The sequence below is a fragment of the Miniopterus natalensis genome, chromosome 8 (assembly GCF_054644295.1).
Source record: "Miniopterus natalensis isolate mMinNat1 chromosome 8, mMinNat1.hap1, whole genome shotgun sequence".
NCBI classification, from domain to species: domain Eukaryota; kingdom Metazoa; phylum Chordata; class Mammalia; order Chiroptera; family Miniopteridae; genus Miniopterus; species Miniopterus natalensis.
The window spans coordinates 36,480,862-36,498,224 of record NC_142088.1 but is presented as its reverse complement, the minus strand read 5'-3'; the positions used below and the strand labels follow the sequence as shown (position 1 = coordinate 36,498,224).

Below are 17,363 nucleotides of genomic sequence, written 5' to 3'. Positions count from 1 at the left end.
ATTAAGACACTGGGAACAGAATATTTGTGTAATTGCTCTTATTTTTAAATTAGGGATAAAGCCTAGGGTGAGAGTCCTAGTTTATAGTCCTGTGCTAGCTCCCTATCTCACATTAGAATTCACTTAACTTTAGTTTTGTGCTCTGGCTTTTCTCAGTTTGTAATTTTGTTCTTGGTTGGTTAACCAAATTATTATATACATTGGGATTTCATATATTTTTTAGTGGTGCCAAAAATTTTGGTGGTCCTGAAATTTTTATATTAAGGGCTGAGCCATTTGTAGTTACCCAAGATTTATCCCCCAAATTAGTCATTAAAAAAAGAGAGAGCACAAAACAGAAAACCAAAACCTCTCAAAACAAATTTTCAGGAGCCACAGCTCATTTGATTCCTTAACATTTTTCTTGAAATAATAAATTATTTTATTTTCCTTTAGCTATTGTTAGAAACATGACTAAAGAATGATTCCTTGTCCCGCACAGGTTTGGCAGCACCTAGCCACCACGTTACCATGTTACCATCTTGGTTATTGGTCTCTCCAGTTGGTAGAACATGCACTTCCTGCACCTGGATGAAAAGCAAATTAGGCAACAATATGAAATGATGACGACATGTGATTTAATATTCAGCATTTACCTGTCACAGTGAGTGTGGCTGTACAGCTGACACTGCCATACTCATTGGACGCTTTGCAGGTGTACTCGCCGCAGTCAACAACCTGGGTTCTGAGGATTTCCAGGCTGGAGACATAATTTGAAGATCGGATGGAACACTTGTCACTCTCATAAATTTCTCGGCCAGCTTTAAACCACTGGAATCGGACATTGGGGGCACTTTGGATCTCACAGGTGAACTTGGCGAGGTGGCCCAGAGCTACTTCAAGGGGCTCGATTCTCCTCTTGATCACCGGGGCGGCTGCAAAGGGAAGCAGAGTCCATTAGTATGCCCATTGATCAGACACAGTGCATTTTTCTTTCCTTAGAACTTTTGTTTCTGTTAATGAAGTAAAACAATTGAAACTGGTGAGATGGATTGCAGCAGTTTAAGACAAGTGACTGGAAAATGAGAAAGATCGTTGAAGGCAGAAGAAGACAATAAGCAGATTCCAACATACTCAATCATTACTTAGCAGTGAATTGTGAAAAAGAATATTAAAATGTGATGCTACTGGCTTACATGCATAACAACATGATATATTCTTTAAATATACCATGCTGACTAGAAACACTGAGAATAATGTGAAAAAAACATGACCTACTATATAAAGTGATGTGAAACAACAGCAAAAAAGAAAGAGAAACAAGGAACTTAAATGGACAATTAATCATGGTTATTTTGAATTTTGGGATGAGCCTGGCAATTTTAGAGTGGCCAGGCATTCACTGACAGCTTATCACATTATTAAAGTAATTTCATATAAAAATAAACTAAAATGCATATGTATTGGTATTATGAAACATATAAAAATATAGCTTATTTTTAAAACAAATAATGATGTAGATATAACATCACCCAATAAGGCAGTAGGGGGAAAAGAGGAGAATTAATAACCATGATTATGTCTGTGACTTCACTCTTACTCTAAATCAACTACATTCTGGCAGTGACAGGTAAGTGAAAATTCAGTGATGAAACCTAAATCATTACAACCCAGTGAATGTTAGAGCTGAATATACTTAATCCTAAAAATCCAACCTCTTTTGACTACAGTGAGTTTTGCTGAAGCTGCTGCTTTTCCGTGGTCATTCAAGGCCTCGCAGGTATACTCTCCTTGATGTTCTTCTGTGTTTACTTTGTTGATTACTAGTGTATATGTATTTTGATCTTGGAAACACTTGTACTTTTCATCTGAAGACACCAGTTTACTCTCAAAATACCAATTCACCTCCTTTGCATTTGTTATGGTTGCTGTGAGGTTAACAACGTCGCCTTCCTCAGCAGTAGTGTCCACCAAGGGCGTTTGTATAACAGGATCAGCCCCTTTGATTAAGCTACCCTCAGCTTCCTGTATCTCTACTATCTCAACCTCCTCCGAACCACTTGCAGAGGACTTGTCTTTTTCCTTGGATGGTTTTGGCATCTCATCTTGTTTTTCTTCAGCTATAGCAGCTGTAGGAACCCTGTCAGTGAGAGTTGCATCCACAACTTTGACCTGACTTTCCACTTTAGAATAACTGACTTCTTCTGTTGAGATGAAATATTTAGATTCAATTTCTGGTTCAGTGGTTGCTTCAACCTTCTGTGAGTCTGAAAAAGAATCCATTTCTTCCTGCAAGCCTGTTTTGGCTCCTTCCTGAATTCTAGGGTCCTCGGCTATTAAGATATTTATTTCCTCACATATAATAGAGCACAGAGCATTCTTAAGTTCTGTTTTCAAGTTAGCCATTTGAGGATCAATGTCTTCAATAGCGATGGTTAATTCTTCTGTTAGAGACTTCACTGTGGTAACGAGGTAGGTGCACATAATGCGCTTGGGCTCTTGGGTGAAGTTTATGGCCTTGACCTCCACCTTTTCAATGTTTCTCAACCACTCAGAGAAAAGACTCATTTGCTCACTGGCCACCGCTGCTTGCAAAGCCCTGCGGATCTGAGTTTTCAGGTTTAATCTTTGCTCCTCTGGCATTCCAGAAAGCAAATTTTCCTTAGAGAGAACGTCACGTCCCTGCACTTCCTGCACGCCCTTTATTGCCACCGGCTCTTTCTTATACTCAATCATTTGGTTAGGGGTCATTGTCAAGCTGTCACAATGCTCTTCCTTGAGCAGTACCTGCTTTTCCTCACACACTAGTGGAAAACTTAAGGACTTGCTCTCCTCAGTCCTGGCCACGAAATCATGAGCTGTACTTTCCAGTTGATCCGCACTTTCCATCAAAATTGCACCTTCTTCTGTGCACGTGTGTTCTGAAGGGACCTGGGGCTCACAGTTGACCTCAGAGACCACAATGTCAGGACCCTCGAAACTTTCCACGTGTCCCTCAGCTAAGCTCTGGCTCAGGATGACAGCACTTTGTGCCTCTTGCTTTTGAAGACTCCCTACTTGCTCTTTGTGCACTGTGGATACTGTCTTTTCTGGAGGTTCTTCTGTAAAAGACTGTGAATCCTTCCCTTCAGGTTCAGTTAATAATGTTTTCAGAGGCTCGGCCAGTAATGAACTAATTTCTTCTATAGAAATGGCGCTTGGGGTTATCTTTTCAGTGTCTGATAGAACCACCTGTGATGCGGGCTCTTGCAGCGTTAGAGTATCTTCTTTGGGGAGGGTTTCCTGGGGCTGGACAATCTGCAAACGTGACCTGGGAGGTGGTTCTTTGGTAGGCTGAAGACGAAGAGTGCCATTGACGGGAAGTGGTTGCCTGGTGCTTTCAGGCATCGGTGTATCCTGCTCAGCTGCAATTTGTGGCTCTGAGTGAAATGCTTTAACTGCAGGGTCCTTCAACGACTTCTGTGGAAAATCTTGAGGAGCTTCTGGGGTGGACTCTGTTTTGCAGGGTGCATCGGTCATGTCTGTGTCTTCCAGAAGCACCTGCAGCTCTGCAGCACAGGTGGACTCACCCCACACGTTCTCTGCTTTACAGACATAGAGGCCACTATCTTCCCTCTGAGGGTCATTGACAATGAATGTCCCGGAACCATCAGGATTATGAATGATAGTGTAATACACATTGGTACAAAGCTGAGTATTGTCCTTGAACCACAAAACAGTGGGTGCAGGCTCTCCAAGCACCTTGTACTCAAAGATGGCAGGGAGCCCCTGAGCACAGCGGGTTGGCTTTAACTCCTTAAGGAAGTAAGGAGGACAAGGACCGTCAAGCTTTTCCAGAGATTTCTCCACTGCTGACTCTGGCTCAGTCTCAGTGTGCCCCTCTCCTTTGGAATTTATTTTTAGATAAGCACTACATATTGCCTGTCCAAATTCATTACTGGCAATACACGTATACTCTCCCTCATCTTCAAATTTTGTGAACAGGATGATCAAGCTATGATGATTATCATCAAAAACAAATTTGTAGTCAGCAGAAGGTGTTAACCTTACTCCATTAAAGAACCACTGAATTTTAGGCTTGGGGATGCCAACGACAGTAACAGACAGTTTAGCCACATCCCCTACACCTATTTCAGCATTGGACACTTCTTTGATAAAAACTGGGATGCTGCCTTTCTTTTCAGAATCGAATTTAGTTGAATGAACTGGAGGTTCAGACAAAAGTTCAAGTGTTTCGTTTGTTTTAGATAACAGAAGGTCAGAGCTATAGGTGTGCATTCCTTCTTCCTCAGCAGACAGAAGACAACTAGAAAACTCTGTATGGGGAAAAATGATTATTATTTTACCATCAATTTTATTTAACAAAAAAATAAAGGTCAAGGAATTATGTACCAATTGATGGTCTTCTTCTGCCTTATTCCTGGAATCATTAGATTATCCTGAGATTAACTTATCACAAAGCACATTTCCAAACATTTAGCCTTAGTTTATTATATCACACTACATGATTATAAGTAGTACACTAATTTCAATCTACTTCATTTGTGTTAGAGTTTATAAATTTTAAATATGTTCTTAAGACTATTTCTTTGTAACATAATCCCAATTCTAAAATTTGAAAAATTGCTGGCTAAATATTTATAATAAAAGAATCCAGGGTTATTTAAATCTATTTCTTAAAAGATCCAGAATTATTATTTATATATAAAATTTTCTTGAGTTTAAAAATATCCTCATTATAAAACTGAAGACTAATTACTTCCAAAATAAGTTATCTATGCTCTAGTTACTCCTATAAACTGAAGCCATTATTAAAAACAGGGGGCTACAGGGAATGTTTAATCTGAATTTTTGAGCAAACTACTGTTTACAGTTATTAGAAATGCAAACCATCTTTTGCCTGTGTAAACTGCCACAGTACTCCAACAAAGCTTTGATAATAAGACTCATGTTAACTCAAGTTAGTCAAGAAAATGGTAGAACCAGAAATGAGAAAAAAAACACTCCAACATTAAAAACTTGACTCGAGTGTGCTCCCTCCACTGGTCTCCTTACCTCTGCCCTGTGTGTGTGGTCTTGCTTCCCACCCAAACGGCCCTTTGGGGAGGTGGGAACAAGTGTAGGGGCTGAGGGAGGACTGCAAAGCATGTGGAAGAGGTGCAGAGTAGAGTGAGAAGCTTCCACCGTTGCTGCTTTCTATGCGAGGTTTGCAGGATATCTTTAGATAGCACAACAGTGACAATTCATGATGAAGAGGTCTACTGCAAATCCTGCTATGGAAAGAAGTATGGGCCCAAAGGCTTTGTTAAGGCCAGGGTGCTGGCAAGCTCAACACGGACTGGGCGACAGACTATCAAGCCTGTGAATTTTCAGTCTCACAGTGTGCAACAAATCCATCCACTTGTAAATTTGCTCAGAAATACAGAGATGCTGAGAAATATATCGGATGAGAATTTTGTTAATGCTGCTGAAAAGATCATTGGGACTGGAGAGCCCTGGCACAAAAACTGTTTGCAATGTGCCAAGTATAAGAAGAAATCAACAACTCTGAGTTAGAAAGAAAGGGACATCTATTCTAAAGGATGCCATGCAAAGAACTTTGGGCACAATGGATTTGGCTATGGTCAAGGAGCAGGAGCCCTTGTTCAAGCTCAGTAAAGGTGTAAACCCAGAAGCAAGATCACACACTGAGAATCTCTACATAATCTATGCACAGACAATCTAACACTAAACACTTCGGTACTGTGGATTACTTATCCTTGGAGAGGCTGGCTGACTCCTAGGTAGAGAGCATTATATCCTTTTGTTTACTCATAAGCATTTTCAAGAACTATTTCTTTTACATTTTAAATAAAACTTCAGCTTGAAAAAAAACCTTGGTTGTATTTTATTATGCAAGAAATACCTATACAACTTATTAAACAGAAAAACAAAGCATTGAATAACAAATACTCTTTAAACAGTATCATCGATGGCAGAATGAAAGTCAGGTAATTTGATAACAAGGAATTAGGTTTTTCATTAAATCTGTTATGTATGTAGAACAGTCCCATAAAGAGTAGTTTTACTGCCTTACTCAAAAGCAATTTTATTATTCTATTAGTTCACTCTCCTTGCATTGCATGGAATAGTCTTATAACTTAATTCCTTTCTGTTCTAGTGTATAAGCATTGGAAGGAAAGGGCTCTAGTGTCTACTAGCTGTAAATGTACTGGTAAAACTTATCTATAGCATGTAGAATACATACTCAGTTATTTATTATTCCAATTAGTAGCCATAAAATCATTAATTTTACACAATGGTGAGCACTTAACTTTACATTTAATCTATAATTTATTACTCATGTCAGCTTTCCCTTTATCTGAATTGTCAAAATATCTGTGAAGGAAATGAATGTGAATATAGTTCATATACCCTACTCACTAATAGCTTGCAATAGTCTCCCTTACTTCTAAATATCATGTATTAACAATAAGAAAGATAGTAAATGAAATTCAAATGTGCTGAAACATGAAAGGTGTGGTTAAAAATACATGTAGTGGTAGCAGCTAATAATTATGTCTAACTTCGACTATGTAATAAATGAATTCTTTATCCAGCATCAGAGAAATTAATATTTCAGGCTTTTAAGTTATGTGCCATTGAGTCAGAAAATTAAATTTTTTTCAACAATTAATAAATAAGCCAAGTGTGAGCAAAGCTTACTTTGCTTTATTCAGTCATTGTCATTCTGCATATCCTCAAGTGTAACGCGCTGGAGACTAACAGAATTCTAACAAGCAAAACAAAGCCCTCCTTCTTATGTGAATAAAAGTACATTTTTCAGCACTTCCTGCAAATCCAATAAGGCATTACAACTTTTTTTCTTTTTCTTTCTTTCTTTCTTTCTTTCTTTCTTTCTTTCTTTCTTTCTTTCTTTCTTTCTTTCATTTATTTATTTATTATTTATTTATTTATTTATTTATTTTTTAAGAAACAGGTTTTGAATTGTTGTTATCTATGCTCTATAATATAACAGTTGGGCAAAATGTGCTTGTCATGTTTGTCATGACCTGAATTTCTAATTTATTTAAACATCAATTACGTGACTAAAAGTAGAATAAATCCTTAAGAATAATAGAATTAGTTTTATTTCAGGGAGTTAGGATGTGATATATTTCATTATATTTATAACAATTATCACATATAGTATACTCACTGGTTGAAAGAGAAATGGTTGCTCCACAAGAGTGTGTCTATATTGATGAGTTATGATGACTTGAAACAAGTAAAGCAAATGTTTTGGGGGGGAGTATGCAGGTGAGGGTATAACTCTTACTGCTCTTTCTGCATTCTGCACATATTCCCAATTGCTTATTTAATTTGGAAGAGCTTTTAAGGTATTCCCATTGTGGGAATAAAAAGGTAATACAATGAAAGAAACATAGTAAACATAATTGGTTATATGAGTTTTTTTGAAAATTCTATTTAAATTAAATTTTTAATTTTTAAGAATTAAAATTAATATGTTTAATACAATCATGGAACTTAAAAATTGCTCAGTGCAGAGGAAAAATATAGCCATTGGGTAGCACTGAGTAATTTAAGATTAATTACCATAGTCTATTGTTTCTTTCATCATCTGCTGCACAACTAAAATTTATTCTAAATTATCTAAGAAAAGTCACCACTGGGACGACACATAGAGTTGAATGATCATCTCTTAGGACTTCTGGTCCAATCCCTCACTTTCAGATTAAAAAAAAACTGAATTTCTCTATATTTATTACAACTTATGGGAGATTTAGGTTCACATTGGTACATAGGTACAATGCTAAGGATTTTGTGAATTTATTATAATTTTAATTTTGAAAAACAAAAAAAATGTTACTTTAGAAACATAAATCTTGAATTTTAATGCTTATTAATTTTTAGTTTTTGAAACAAAATTAAGTGAAAATGACAGGAAAGCTTATTATTATATACAAATACAAATTATCATATTGTCTCAATTCTAAAAGTGTTCTACCTTCTTTTTCCTAATTTTAAAGATTCTGAAATTCTACTGCAGTTTAAAATCCATATGTAAAAATGTAATATGGTCATTTCTTTTTCCCCTGGGCAAATATTAAATTAATGTTGCATTTTACACTTGCCACCATCTCAAAAATTGAGAAAATGAAGTATTTCCAAAAGTGGAAAGATCTGTATTTGTATATTCTGCAAACATCCAGATGAACTCTATATAAGTAGCACCATTGGTCCCTTCAAAAACCAGCAAGAGTTAAAACACTTAAGAAGAGGGCTATTAATAATTAATACATTTTTAAAAGAGCCAAAATCATACCAAGAATGCAATGTCAGATTATAGTCAAACTTCCGTTCTCAAACATCTCCCATGTCGAACAATTTGGTTCTCAACCAAGTTGTTCACGGAATAATGCCTCAGATGTGGAACAAAACTTCAGTTTTCGACATGACAACCCTTTCGGGCTGATACCTCAGCGTGACAAAAACCGTCTCTCAGGCAACAAGGAGAGAATGCTTTTGTTGCTGGCAGAAATCGAAGATTAGCACAATTTTAAAACATAAAGAGGCCATCAAGAGTGCTAATATTACCAACCAACCGTGTGAAAGTGCTCACAAAACAACAATCACAGGCAATTGAAGAGGTAGAAAAACTGTTGGTTTAGATAAACGAAAAGCAGTTAGCCAGTGACAGCGTTTCAGAGGCAATGATACAGGAAAAAGCAAAGGTGCTGCATATTGACCTCCTGAAATACACCCCTGGAAGGGGTGCTGAAAGCGATTCCTTTAAGGCTAGTAGGGGGTGGTTCAATAACTTTAAGAAAAGAAGTGTTTGTTTATAGATTAAACAGCACATTAAGATGAAATGTATATAAGAAAGGTTAAAACGGAATTGTTTGGGGGTCTAGAACGGATTAATTCAATTTACATTGTTTCTAATGGGAAAAAAATGATTTGGGTTTTGAACAAATCACTTCTCAAACAGCCTTCCAGACTAATTAAGTTCAAGAACCAAGGTTCCACTGTATATAGTTAGTTACCAAATGAGCAAAGCTGGTCTCTGTTTTTTGTTTTATCTATTCTAAGTCTGAATACATAAGCATGGATTTGGCTGCAAGAGGGTTACAATTTCAAAAAGTACTTATACTCAGAGCAGAGAGATTTTCCCTTACTAATCTGTGTGGTCATCTGACATGGTCTTCCATGTTATATTTTACTTTACATAAATGGTTTGTCTGCTAAAAGAGAATACATTCTGCTGAAACGCTTTGAGGAGGAGAAATGAAGGTAAAGTAAAAATACAAACAATTAGGTGGCCATAGAGATATTTAATTGTGCTTGATTTTTCACAGTATAATGGACACAAGTGATGATTCCACAGTTTAGATATTTAGATAACAGAATATGTACATGTATTACAAATGAGAGACGTCCACATGGAGAAAATTTTTCCCAGGGGTCTTCAATGTCATGCATTCAAATAGAGTTGACATATTTGGAAATTTATTAGACCTACATAATTTGGAAAATATGAAAGCACTCAAATCAATTGTAATAATTGCTGAGGCACTAAAACATTGCGCAAGAAACTTTACATTAGGGTGAGTGCTGCACAGGTCTCCGCCATTCCTCTGCTGTTGGTAGCTACACACCTGTACTCACCCTCATCATCTTTTACTAAGCCTGTTATGAATAAGTTGTGGAACCCTATGCCTCTTTCCTCAGCACTGAACCTTCTTCCTTGTAACAATTTCCCATCTTTGTACCAGTAAGCTGTGGGTCTTGGAGAGCCACGAACTAAACACTGGAAATAAGCTGCTGTGCCTAACAGGGCATAACAGTCAGAAATTCCTTTGATAAACCTGGGAGGCCCTTCCACCACCTGAAATTCAAAAAAGCTGTCTGCATATTTGCTCTTTAAGACTAACTCTTCCTTCAAACTGCTTAAAGTCACTTTGCTTTTCTTTGTTATCACAGGAAATATTTCGGAATCTCCAGTGGTGAGAAATCCCCTACAGATAGCCTCTCCTACACAGTTCACAGCTCTGCATCTGTACGTTGCACTATCAGAAAGACAGACATTTCGAATTTTAAGGGTGTGACTTCCCTTCTCCTCACTAATCACATATTTAACATTATCTGACTCAATACACATATATTCTTTATACCATTTAACTTCGGGACGAGGGACGCCTATGACTGAACATTTGAACATAGCGTCTGAACTTTCTGGAACTTTAAAATCACAAATAGGCGTTATAAAACGAGGAGGCATTTCAAATACTTCTAAGTCAATTTTTAAATCTTTGTCTTCTTCCCCTCTTGAAGCCATAGTTGGATCTGCTAAATTCAGTGGAAGAACATCTAGGCTCACAATCATGCTTTTATGATCAGGAGTAAATTCAGGAACTGTAACTATTTTCACTTGCTTCTCAAATTCTTTAACATCTTTTTCACTTAACTCAACTTCCAAGACAATCTCTTGAGGAGAAGGTGTTCTTGATGATGAATTGTTTTCCAAATCGAACTCCATGACATGCTGATGTGTGACTGGAGGTGGGAGTGCCACTGCTCTTCCCTGTTGGGGTACTATGTCTACATTCGCAAAGCTTTTTGCTTCCCCTATGATGTTTACAGCATGACACATGTACTCTCCCCCCTCTCCTTTCTGAATGTTAGAAATTACCAAAGAACACACATTACCCACCCTTTCTATCTTGACTCTTTCATCTGGATCTAGCAAAGATTTATTTCTATACCATTTCACACCAGGAACTGGAATGCCCTCAACTTCAACAATGAAGCCTAATGTCGTATTTTCATATATCTTCCTTTTGGTCAGAGGTTCAATAAAAGATGGAGGCATTTCATTGTCTTTGGGTTCAATGGCTTCATTGGGTGTGCCAAATGAATCAGAGCGCCATACTTCATAGGCTGAACTCTTCTCTCCCGTAGGCGTGTGGAAATGCTCATTTGGCGTACTGTCCTCCCTTTCCATTTTTGCTGGGTACTTTTTAAAGTTTTCCGTAGGGTTTGGTCCTCCAGTAGGAATATAATATCTTTCAACTGTTTCTCCTAAAGGTGTAGAATATCTTTCTAAAGTCTCCCCTGGGGGTGTGGAATATCTCTCTAGAGACTCCCCTGAAGGTGTAGAATATCTCTCTAGAGTCTCCCCTGGGGGTGTGGAATATCTCTCTAGAGATTCCCCTGGGGGTGTGGAATATCTCTCTAGAGTCTCCCCTGGGGGTGTGGAATATCTCTCTAGAGACTCCCCTGGGGGTGTGGAATATCTCTCTACAGTCTCCTCTTCGGGCGTGGAATATCTTTCTGCTATGTCGCCTTCCAAGGGTGTTGAGTATCTTTCAGCAACTTCCTCTAAAGGTGTGGTTCTTTGTACAGTCTCACCTCCTAAGTTTGTTGAGGATTGTTTAGTTGTATCAAATGCAGTAAAATAAAAATCAGGAGACTTCGGAGTTTCAAAATGTTCAACAGAGGATGGTGGGGTATAAAACTGATCTAACTCAGAGATTTCTTCACTGCTTATGCTTCCCACATCAATTGAAATATCAGACTCAGGAGAATATGGGCGGCCTAGTGATTCCTGTTGTTGGTTATAATATTCATACACAGTGTTGAAAGTTACTTCTTCAACCTCCATGGATGTGGTTGATTCACTCTGGGCAAGTTTTGCCTTGTCTTTGGTGTCTTTAGTTTCAGGAACTTCATGTTTTCCAGCAGCAAGTAAATATTGTGTTAGGGAGGACTCGGAGTCCTTTACTTCCATTGCATGTGTCTTGTCCAATTTAGGAAGATTTTCAGAAAAACAAGTTTCTATCTTTTCTTCTTCAGTGGTGAAGAAAGAAGTTTCATTTTGAACTTGAACTTCATAAAATTTTTCTTCTTCAGAGACATCATTTTTCTCACTTGTCTGTTCATTTGGTTTCTGTTTTTCCTCAGTCATCAAGAATGGGAAGCACTGGCTCAGGGAAAGCTTTCTGTGGAGTGTGTCTGCTTCCTGATCACCACCCTTGAGGTCTCCCAACATTCCGGTGGCATAGTCCTGTGTCCCTCCATCCTGCTTTTGAAATGAGGCCAACTCTTGTTCCAAAGTGTGTTCTTCCTTCATTTCACAAATCCCTGAAAGCTCTTCCTCACTTGCTGCTTTCTTCAAAAGTGAAATGAAACTTTGATCTCCATTTTCTAAAGAACGTATTTTCTCAGAAATATCAGTTTCTCCTACATTTTCAGATGAGGTCTGAAGTAGGGCACCTGATTGGCCATGGATTTCTTCAGAAAAAAATTTAAGAGACCCATCCATGTTTAAAATTTCTAAATTTTGTTCCTCTCCCTGTTGGAGTTCTTTTCCCAAATAAAAGGTCTTTTCATCAATACAACTTTTCTCCATTCTATCCTGACTGGAAGAAATTTCTTGATTGGTAAATATGTTATTTTGCACTTTTCTAGACATATTCTGCATATCAAGTTGTAATATTTCAGGGCTAGGAATTTCTTCTTTATAAGGTGTTTCCCACTGAGGCCTAGTTTCTTGGATCTCCTTAGCTGGATCTCCTATATGAGAATACATTTGTTTTAAATCGAATACAATGTTCTCAGCATCAGTTGTTTCAGAAGCAGGATGTTGGATTTTAAAATAAGCTTCTTCTGGTTGACCACTATCTAAGTCTTGGAATTTTAAATCTGGATTTTCTATTTGAGAATGAAACTGCTTTAGGTCAAATGTAATAGATGTTTCATGTTCAGCCCTTTCAGAAACTGCAGGCTGCTCTATAAGACCTATTTCTTTCTGTTGCTCCCTCTCTTGTACTTGAAATTCCTCATGAGTTTGAGAAGAAAGCAGCTTTAAATTCATTATGATGTTAGATGAATCTGGTTCAGTGTTGGGAGACATTTTCTCTGCCTGGTGCATATTTGCCTTTAGGTCACTTGATTTTAATTCACTTTGATTTAATGCAAAGTCCATGTCATCAGGCTTCTTTGGTGGAGGGTTAACAAATGATTTCTTGGTAGGTCTTTTCTCCAGAACTCCTTTTTCTACATGCTGTAATTTTTCAAATGCAATGATTCTATGCTTCACCTTTCTTCGTGGGTAATATCTCTCTTCACCAAGGGGTTCTTCATATACAATGGTAGATGAGTCTTTTGCATCGTAACTATCAGAAGTTTTCTTTGAGTGGATATGTGAGAAATGTTCACTTTGGGCATATTCTTGCATGGGTACCCTTTCTGGTTCACCACGTTTTCCAAAATCATGCCTTACCTCTTTCCTAGTTTTGACTTCACTGAAATCATCAAAAAATGGATAAACAGCACCCTCTGCTTGGTGCAGCTTTGATTTTTCACTTACACGTTCCTCTTTCCATTCATCCTGCCATTGTACGAGCTCAGCCCTGATAGGCCTATTGGTTTTTATGGACCTAGAAGCAACCTGCACAAATCTGGGGAGCTTTTCTCTAGAAGATGTGCAATGAACATAAACTTTCTGGTCTATCTGCTCAGTTGTCTCAAGGTTTTGAAAATACTCCTTTACAGAATATGCTTTTTCATAAGATTGGGAAGTAAAAGGAGCATCTGGATAATCAAACAAATGTGCCCTTACAGGTTCTTCCTGAATTTGTTGACCTTTGGAATATTTTTCATAAACTCCACCAATACTTTCTAGTTGACTATATTCCCAGTGAGTGATGGGTTCCACTATTAGATCTGAAACACTCTCAACTATTCCTGAACTGTTTTCAGCAACACATTTATATTTTCCAGAATCTTGAAAATCAACATCATGAATATATAACCTGTAGCTACACTCAAACTCTTCAAACTGGAACTTTTGGTCCTGCTTTAAAAGGACTCCATTTTGAAACCATGTTACCACTGGCTTAGGTTCACCAGATAGTAAACATTCAAGTACTATGAAATCCCCTTCTCTACAGCTGGCATGCCTTGGCATTTCTTGTAACATTTTTGGTGGCTCATTTGTAATATCAGGTGAAAATATAAATTTGTGTTTTGGTGACTGAGTAGCCTTATCTCGAGGTGTTGCTTTAGGTTCCAACTCTTCAAATTGAAACAATTCTCTTGGCTCTTTATCCTGTTCTGGGGTAGGAGTTGCCGCTGTTATCTGAATTTCTACAGGAAAGGAAAGCAATTCGATGTCTGCAGAATGAGGAACTGGTGGGGAAGCTTGTAACATATGGAGATTTGTTTGGCCCTCTTGTCTCAAAGACGGATGAATGTCTTCTGCTTGGTCAAACACCAACGCCAACTCTTCTTCCTCGGTGGTGTAGTCGTGCAGTATTGGTATTTTATGTGCTTTGACACCATGCTTTTGTTTTGCTTTCACTTTTAGTATACCAGATGTCTTTACTGTTCCATACTGGTTAAACAGCACGCAGGTAATAGAACCTTCATTTTGAGGAAGAACAGAAGAAAAAGTTAATGTTGAATAGTTTTCTAAGGTATGAGTGACAAAGCCTTGATTACGTGGAATTGGTGTATCATTGTTATACCACGTCACTATGGGTTGAGGATATCCTTGAAAATGACACACAAATTTACAACTATCACCTTCATAAACCTCTTGAGATTCAATTTCTTGAAGAAATGAAGGTGGGCAACGTTGCAGATGTTTTTGAAAAGGATTTTCAGAAAATCTTGTGGTTTTTTCTTCCTGTTCAGTTTTGAATTCATCAACTCTTGCTAAAGTGGAGTGTTGTAATGCTCTCAAATCATCCTTTCTTATTCTTTTACTATCTATTTCTTCCTTTTCTTTAATATTTGTAAGTGTACCAAAAGATTCACTCGTATGTGGTATAAAAACTTGAGACAACTCTTCAGAAGTCTCATATATTTCCTTGTTCTTAAATGTATCAGTGATACATTTAAATGATTCTCCAATTTCAGTTTTGGTCATAATTTCTTCCACCTGTCCTTTGGCTTGGGCATTCTCACTTATTAGACTTCTGCCATATAAGTGGTCTTTTGGGAGACTATCTCTTAGAAATGCCTCTTGGCTCATTCTTATTTCAGTCTGGAGAATTTCTTCATCAACAGTAGTTGGAAAACTTGTGGGAGATTCTCCAGATTCTATATTTTGATCCATTTGATTAGAATATTCAGCGGAATATTCTACCTTATCCCTATTTTCAGCTAGATCAAATACAGATCTGTTTCTCATTTCCTCTCTAGAGAACAGAGTATCTCTATCACTAGCTTCACTTCTCAAAGTTCTTGAGCTTAGTTCAGGTGACATGTCTAAAAGAGAGAACTTCTTTTTCTCCAGTAACATCTTTCTAGCCTCCCGTAAACGTCGCAACTTCACTTTGGTCTCCTCGTCCAGGAAATTTTCACCTACATGAAGCCATTCTCGGACATCAGATTTACTTTCTAAATATTCTTCATCATACACAAAATCTGTTTTCTTGCCAGGACCTACTGTCTCAAAGTGTATAGTTCGCATCATCCCCTTCTGTTCCTCATCTTGTTTTTTGTTAAAGGGAGAGCCAGTAAACCTCAGGTCAACTTTCATCCTGTCCTCTCTCCTTTCAGCTAAACTCCCCACATTTCCATGTGCCTGTTCTGCCCTTTTCAGAAATTCTAAATACTTCTCATCTTGCCCTTTCTGGATAACAAGCAGTGATGCAGTTGATTCAGCATACCCTTCACTATTAACCGCTAACAATCTGTAACTTCCAGAATCTCTGTCTTGGACCCTTTTAATCTCTAAGCTGGAAGAGTGATCATGTAAATTACTCTCAGTTTTTATAACCCGTCGGAGACCTGTAGGGATTGGCCGATTGTTATGAAACCAAGTCATTTCTGGAGTTGGACAGCCAATTAATCTACACGTAAAAACAACAGGTTCGCCCTCTACAACGTACTTAAACATGAGTTTTTGGGTAAAAGAAGGCCTGAAATATTCAGGCCAGGAGCTTGTAGATAATATTCTATTTGCATATCTCTTAGCAGCCATGGAGCTGTGGTCTATGTCTTCAGAATCTGAAAAGGCATCACGTGTATCTCTTTCTGAATGTTCAGATTCTTCCCCGGAGAATACTTCTGAAAAAAAAATGAAATTATAAAGCATTTTACTATTTTCCACAGTATTTGAAAAAGTTGAAAATAAATGAAATTGCAAAATAGGAAATGAAATAAAGTGCATGCTACAGATTCTCACAAATCCATAGAAAAAGTCACTCACCATATTTGTTCGAATAAACGCAACACCACGCTCTGTTTAAAAGATTCTGACACGAGAATCGTTCCTTGTCTGGTCTTTTCTTCAAACTGTTGAAATTTCTTCTTGAACAAGCAAAAATGCATTTAAAAATAACATGTTCCTGTGCGTATTTGTTTTGAGAGCAGGAAAACTTTGTTCCTTTGATGGCTAAGAGGAAAATCTTACCTGACTTGCAGAGAGTGGAATAAACGCCCTTTCTGATCCTTTTGATTGTAGATTAAATTATTATAGTTTGGAGAATTAACTATTTTAAAAATATATACAAGAACTATAACCATAAGTAGCTAAAATAAAATGAGAAGGCGTTTATTCGAACTAATACAGCCGTAGAGTCACAACGTTATACAACGAAAAGCAGGCAATAAGGATCACATGAGGCAGCTATCTGCAAGCCAGTGTAAGAGACATATCAATGTTAAGATGATGTATGAGCATGAAATGTGAATGAGAATGGGAATGTAACATTTTCACACACCCTAAATCAAGGAGCATCTCAATCATAATTCATTCATGACATTGCATTCTGAGGATGACAGCTAGGTTATTGTTTACTGTTCAATTTAATTCACTGTGATTTTTGAAAACAAACTTCTATTTCATGATTTCATGCATTAAGATTCCAACTTTTTCTTATACACTCTTTTTAAAATGGCTGCAAACATGAAATGGCATATGGCTGATAAGTCTTAAATTCAAGATTTTAAGTCACTATAAAACAAATTACTATGAAATGCATGTAACCATCAGCATACTAAACCAGGCATGCGACATAGTAATATATACTCTAAGAGATATATTTGTACATCTATGTCATTTTTTTACAATAATGCTAAAAGAAATAAGGCAGTTCAAGTATTCTATTAATCCTTCAGAATTTATACTTAAATCTCACATTCAATGTAATAATACCTTTCATCTCCACCTCAATCTGCTGTTCAATCCTCTCGTGTAAAATTGATTCATAGGCTAAAATGAAAAAAAAACATAAAAAGAAATTTTAATGATTAATTCCGTATACTTTCTGCCTCAATGTATGATTCATACAGTTACAATTTTCTTTTTATTGTAATAGAAAACTACATTCCCCAAATGCATCAAAAAAATTCATGCCAAACAAATCAAT

General features: G+C 37.2%; 1 protein-coding gene and 1 pseudogene across 1 annotated transcript in view; one reads left to right on the top strand and one right to left on the bottom strand.

Annotated features, from left to right (window-relative positions):
- Positions 1 to 17,363, bottom strand: part of TTN (titin) — a 269,865-nt gene that overhangs the window by 199,586 nt on the left and 52,916 nt on the right. Inside the window, exons 45-47 of the mRNA XM_087819741.1 lie at positions 17,150 to 17,206; positions 1,695 to 4,295; positions 636 to 914 (exon numbers count right to left, since the gene is read on the bottom strand). Coding sequence (XP_087675867.1) covers positions 636 to 914; positions 1,695 to 4,295; positions 17,150 to 17,206 — 2,937 coding nt within the window. The remainder of the gene's footprint in view (positions 1 to 635; positions 915 to 1,694; positions 4,296 to 17,149; positions 17,207 to 17,363) is intronic.
- LOC107544861 (cysteine and glycine-rich protein 2 pseudogene) lies at positions 5,228 to 5,637 on the top strand (annotated as a pseudogene).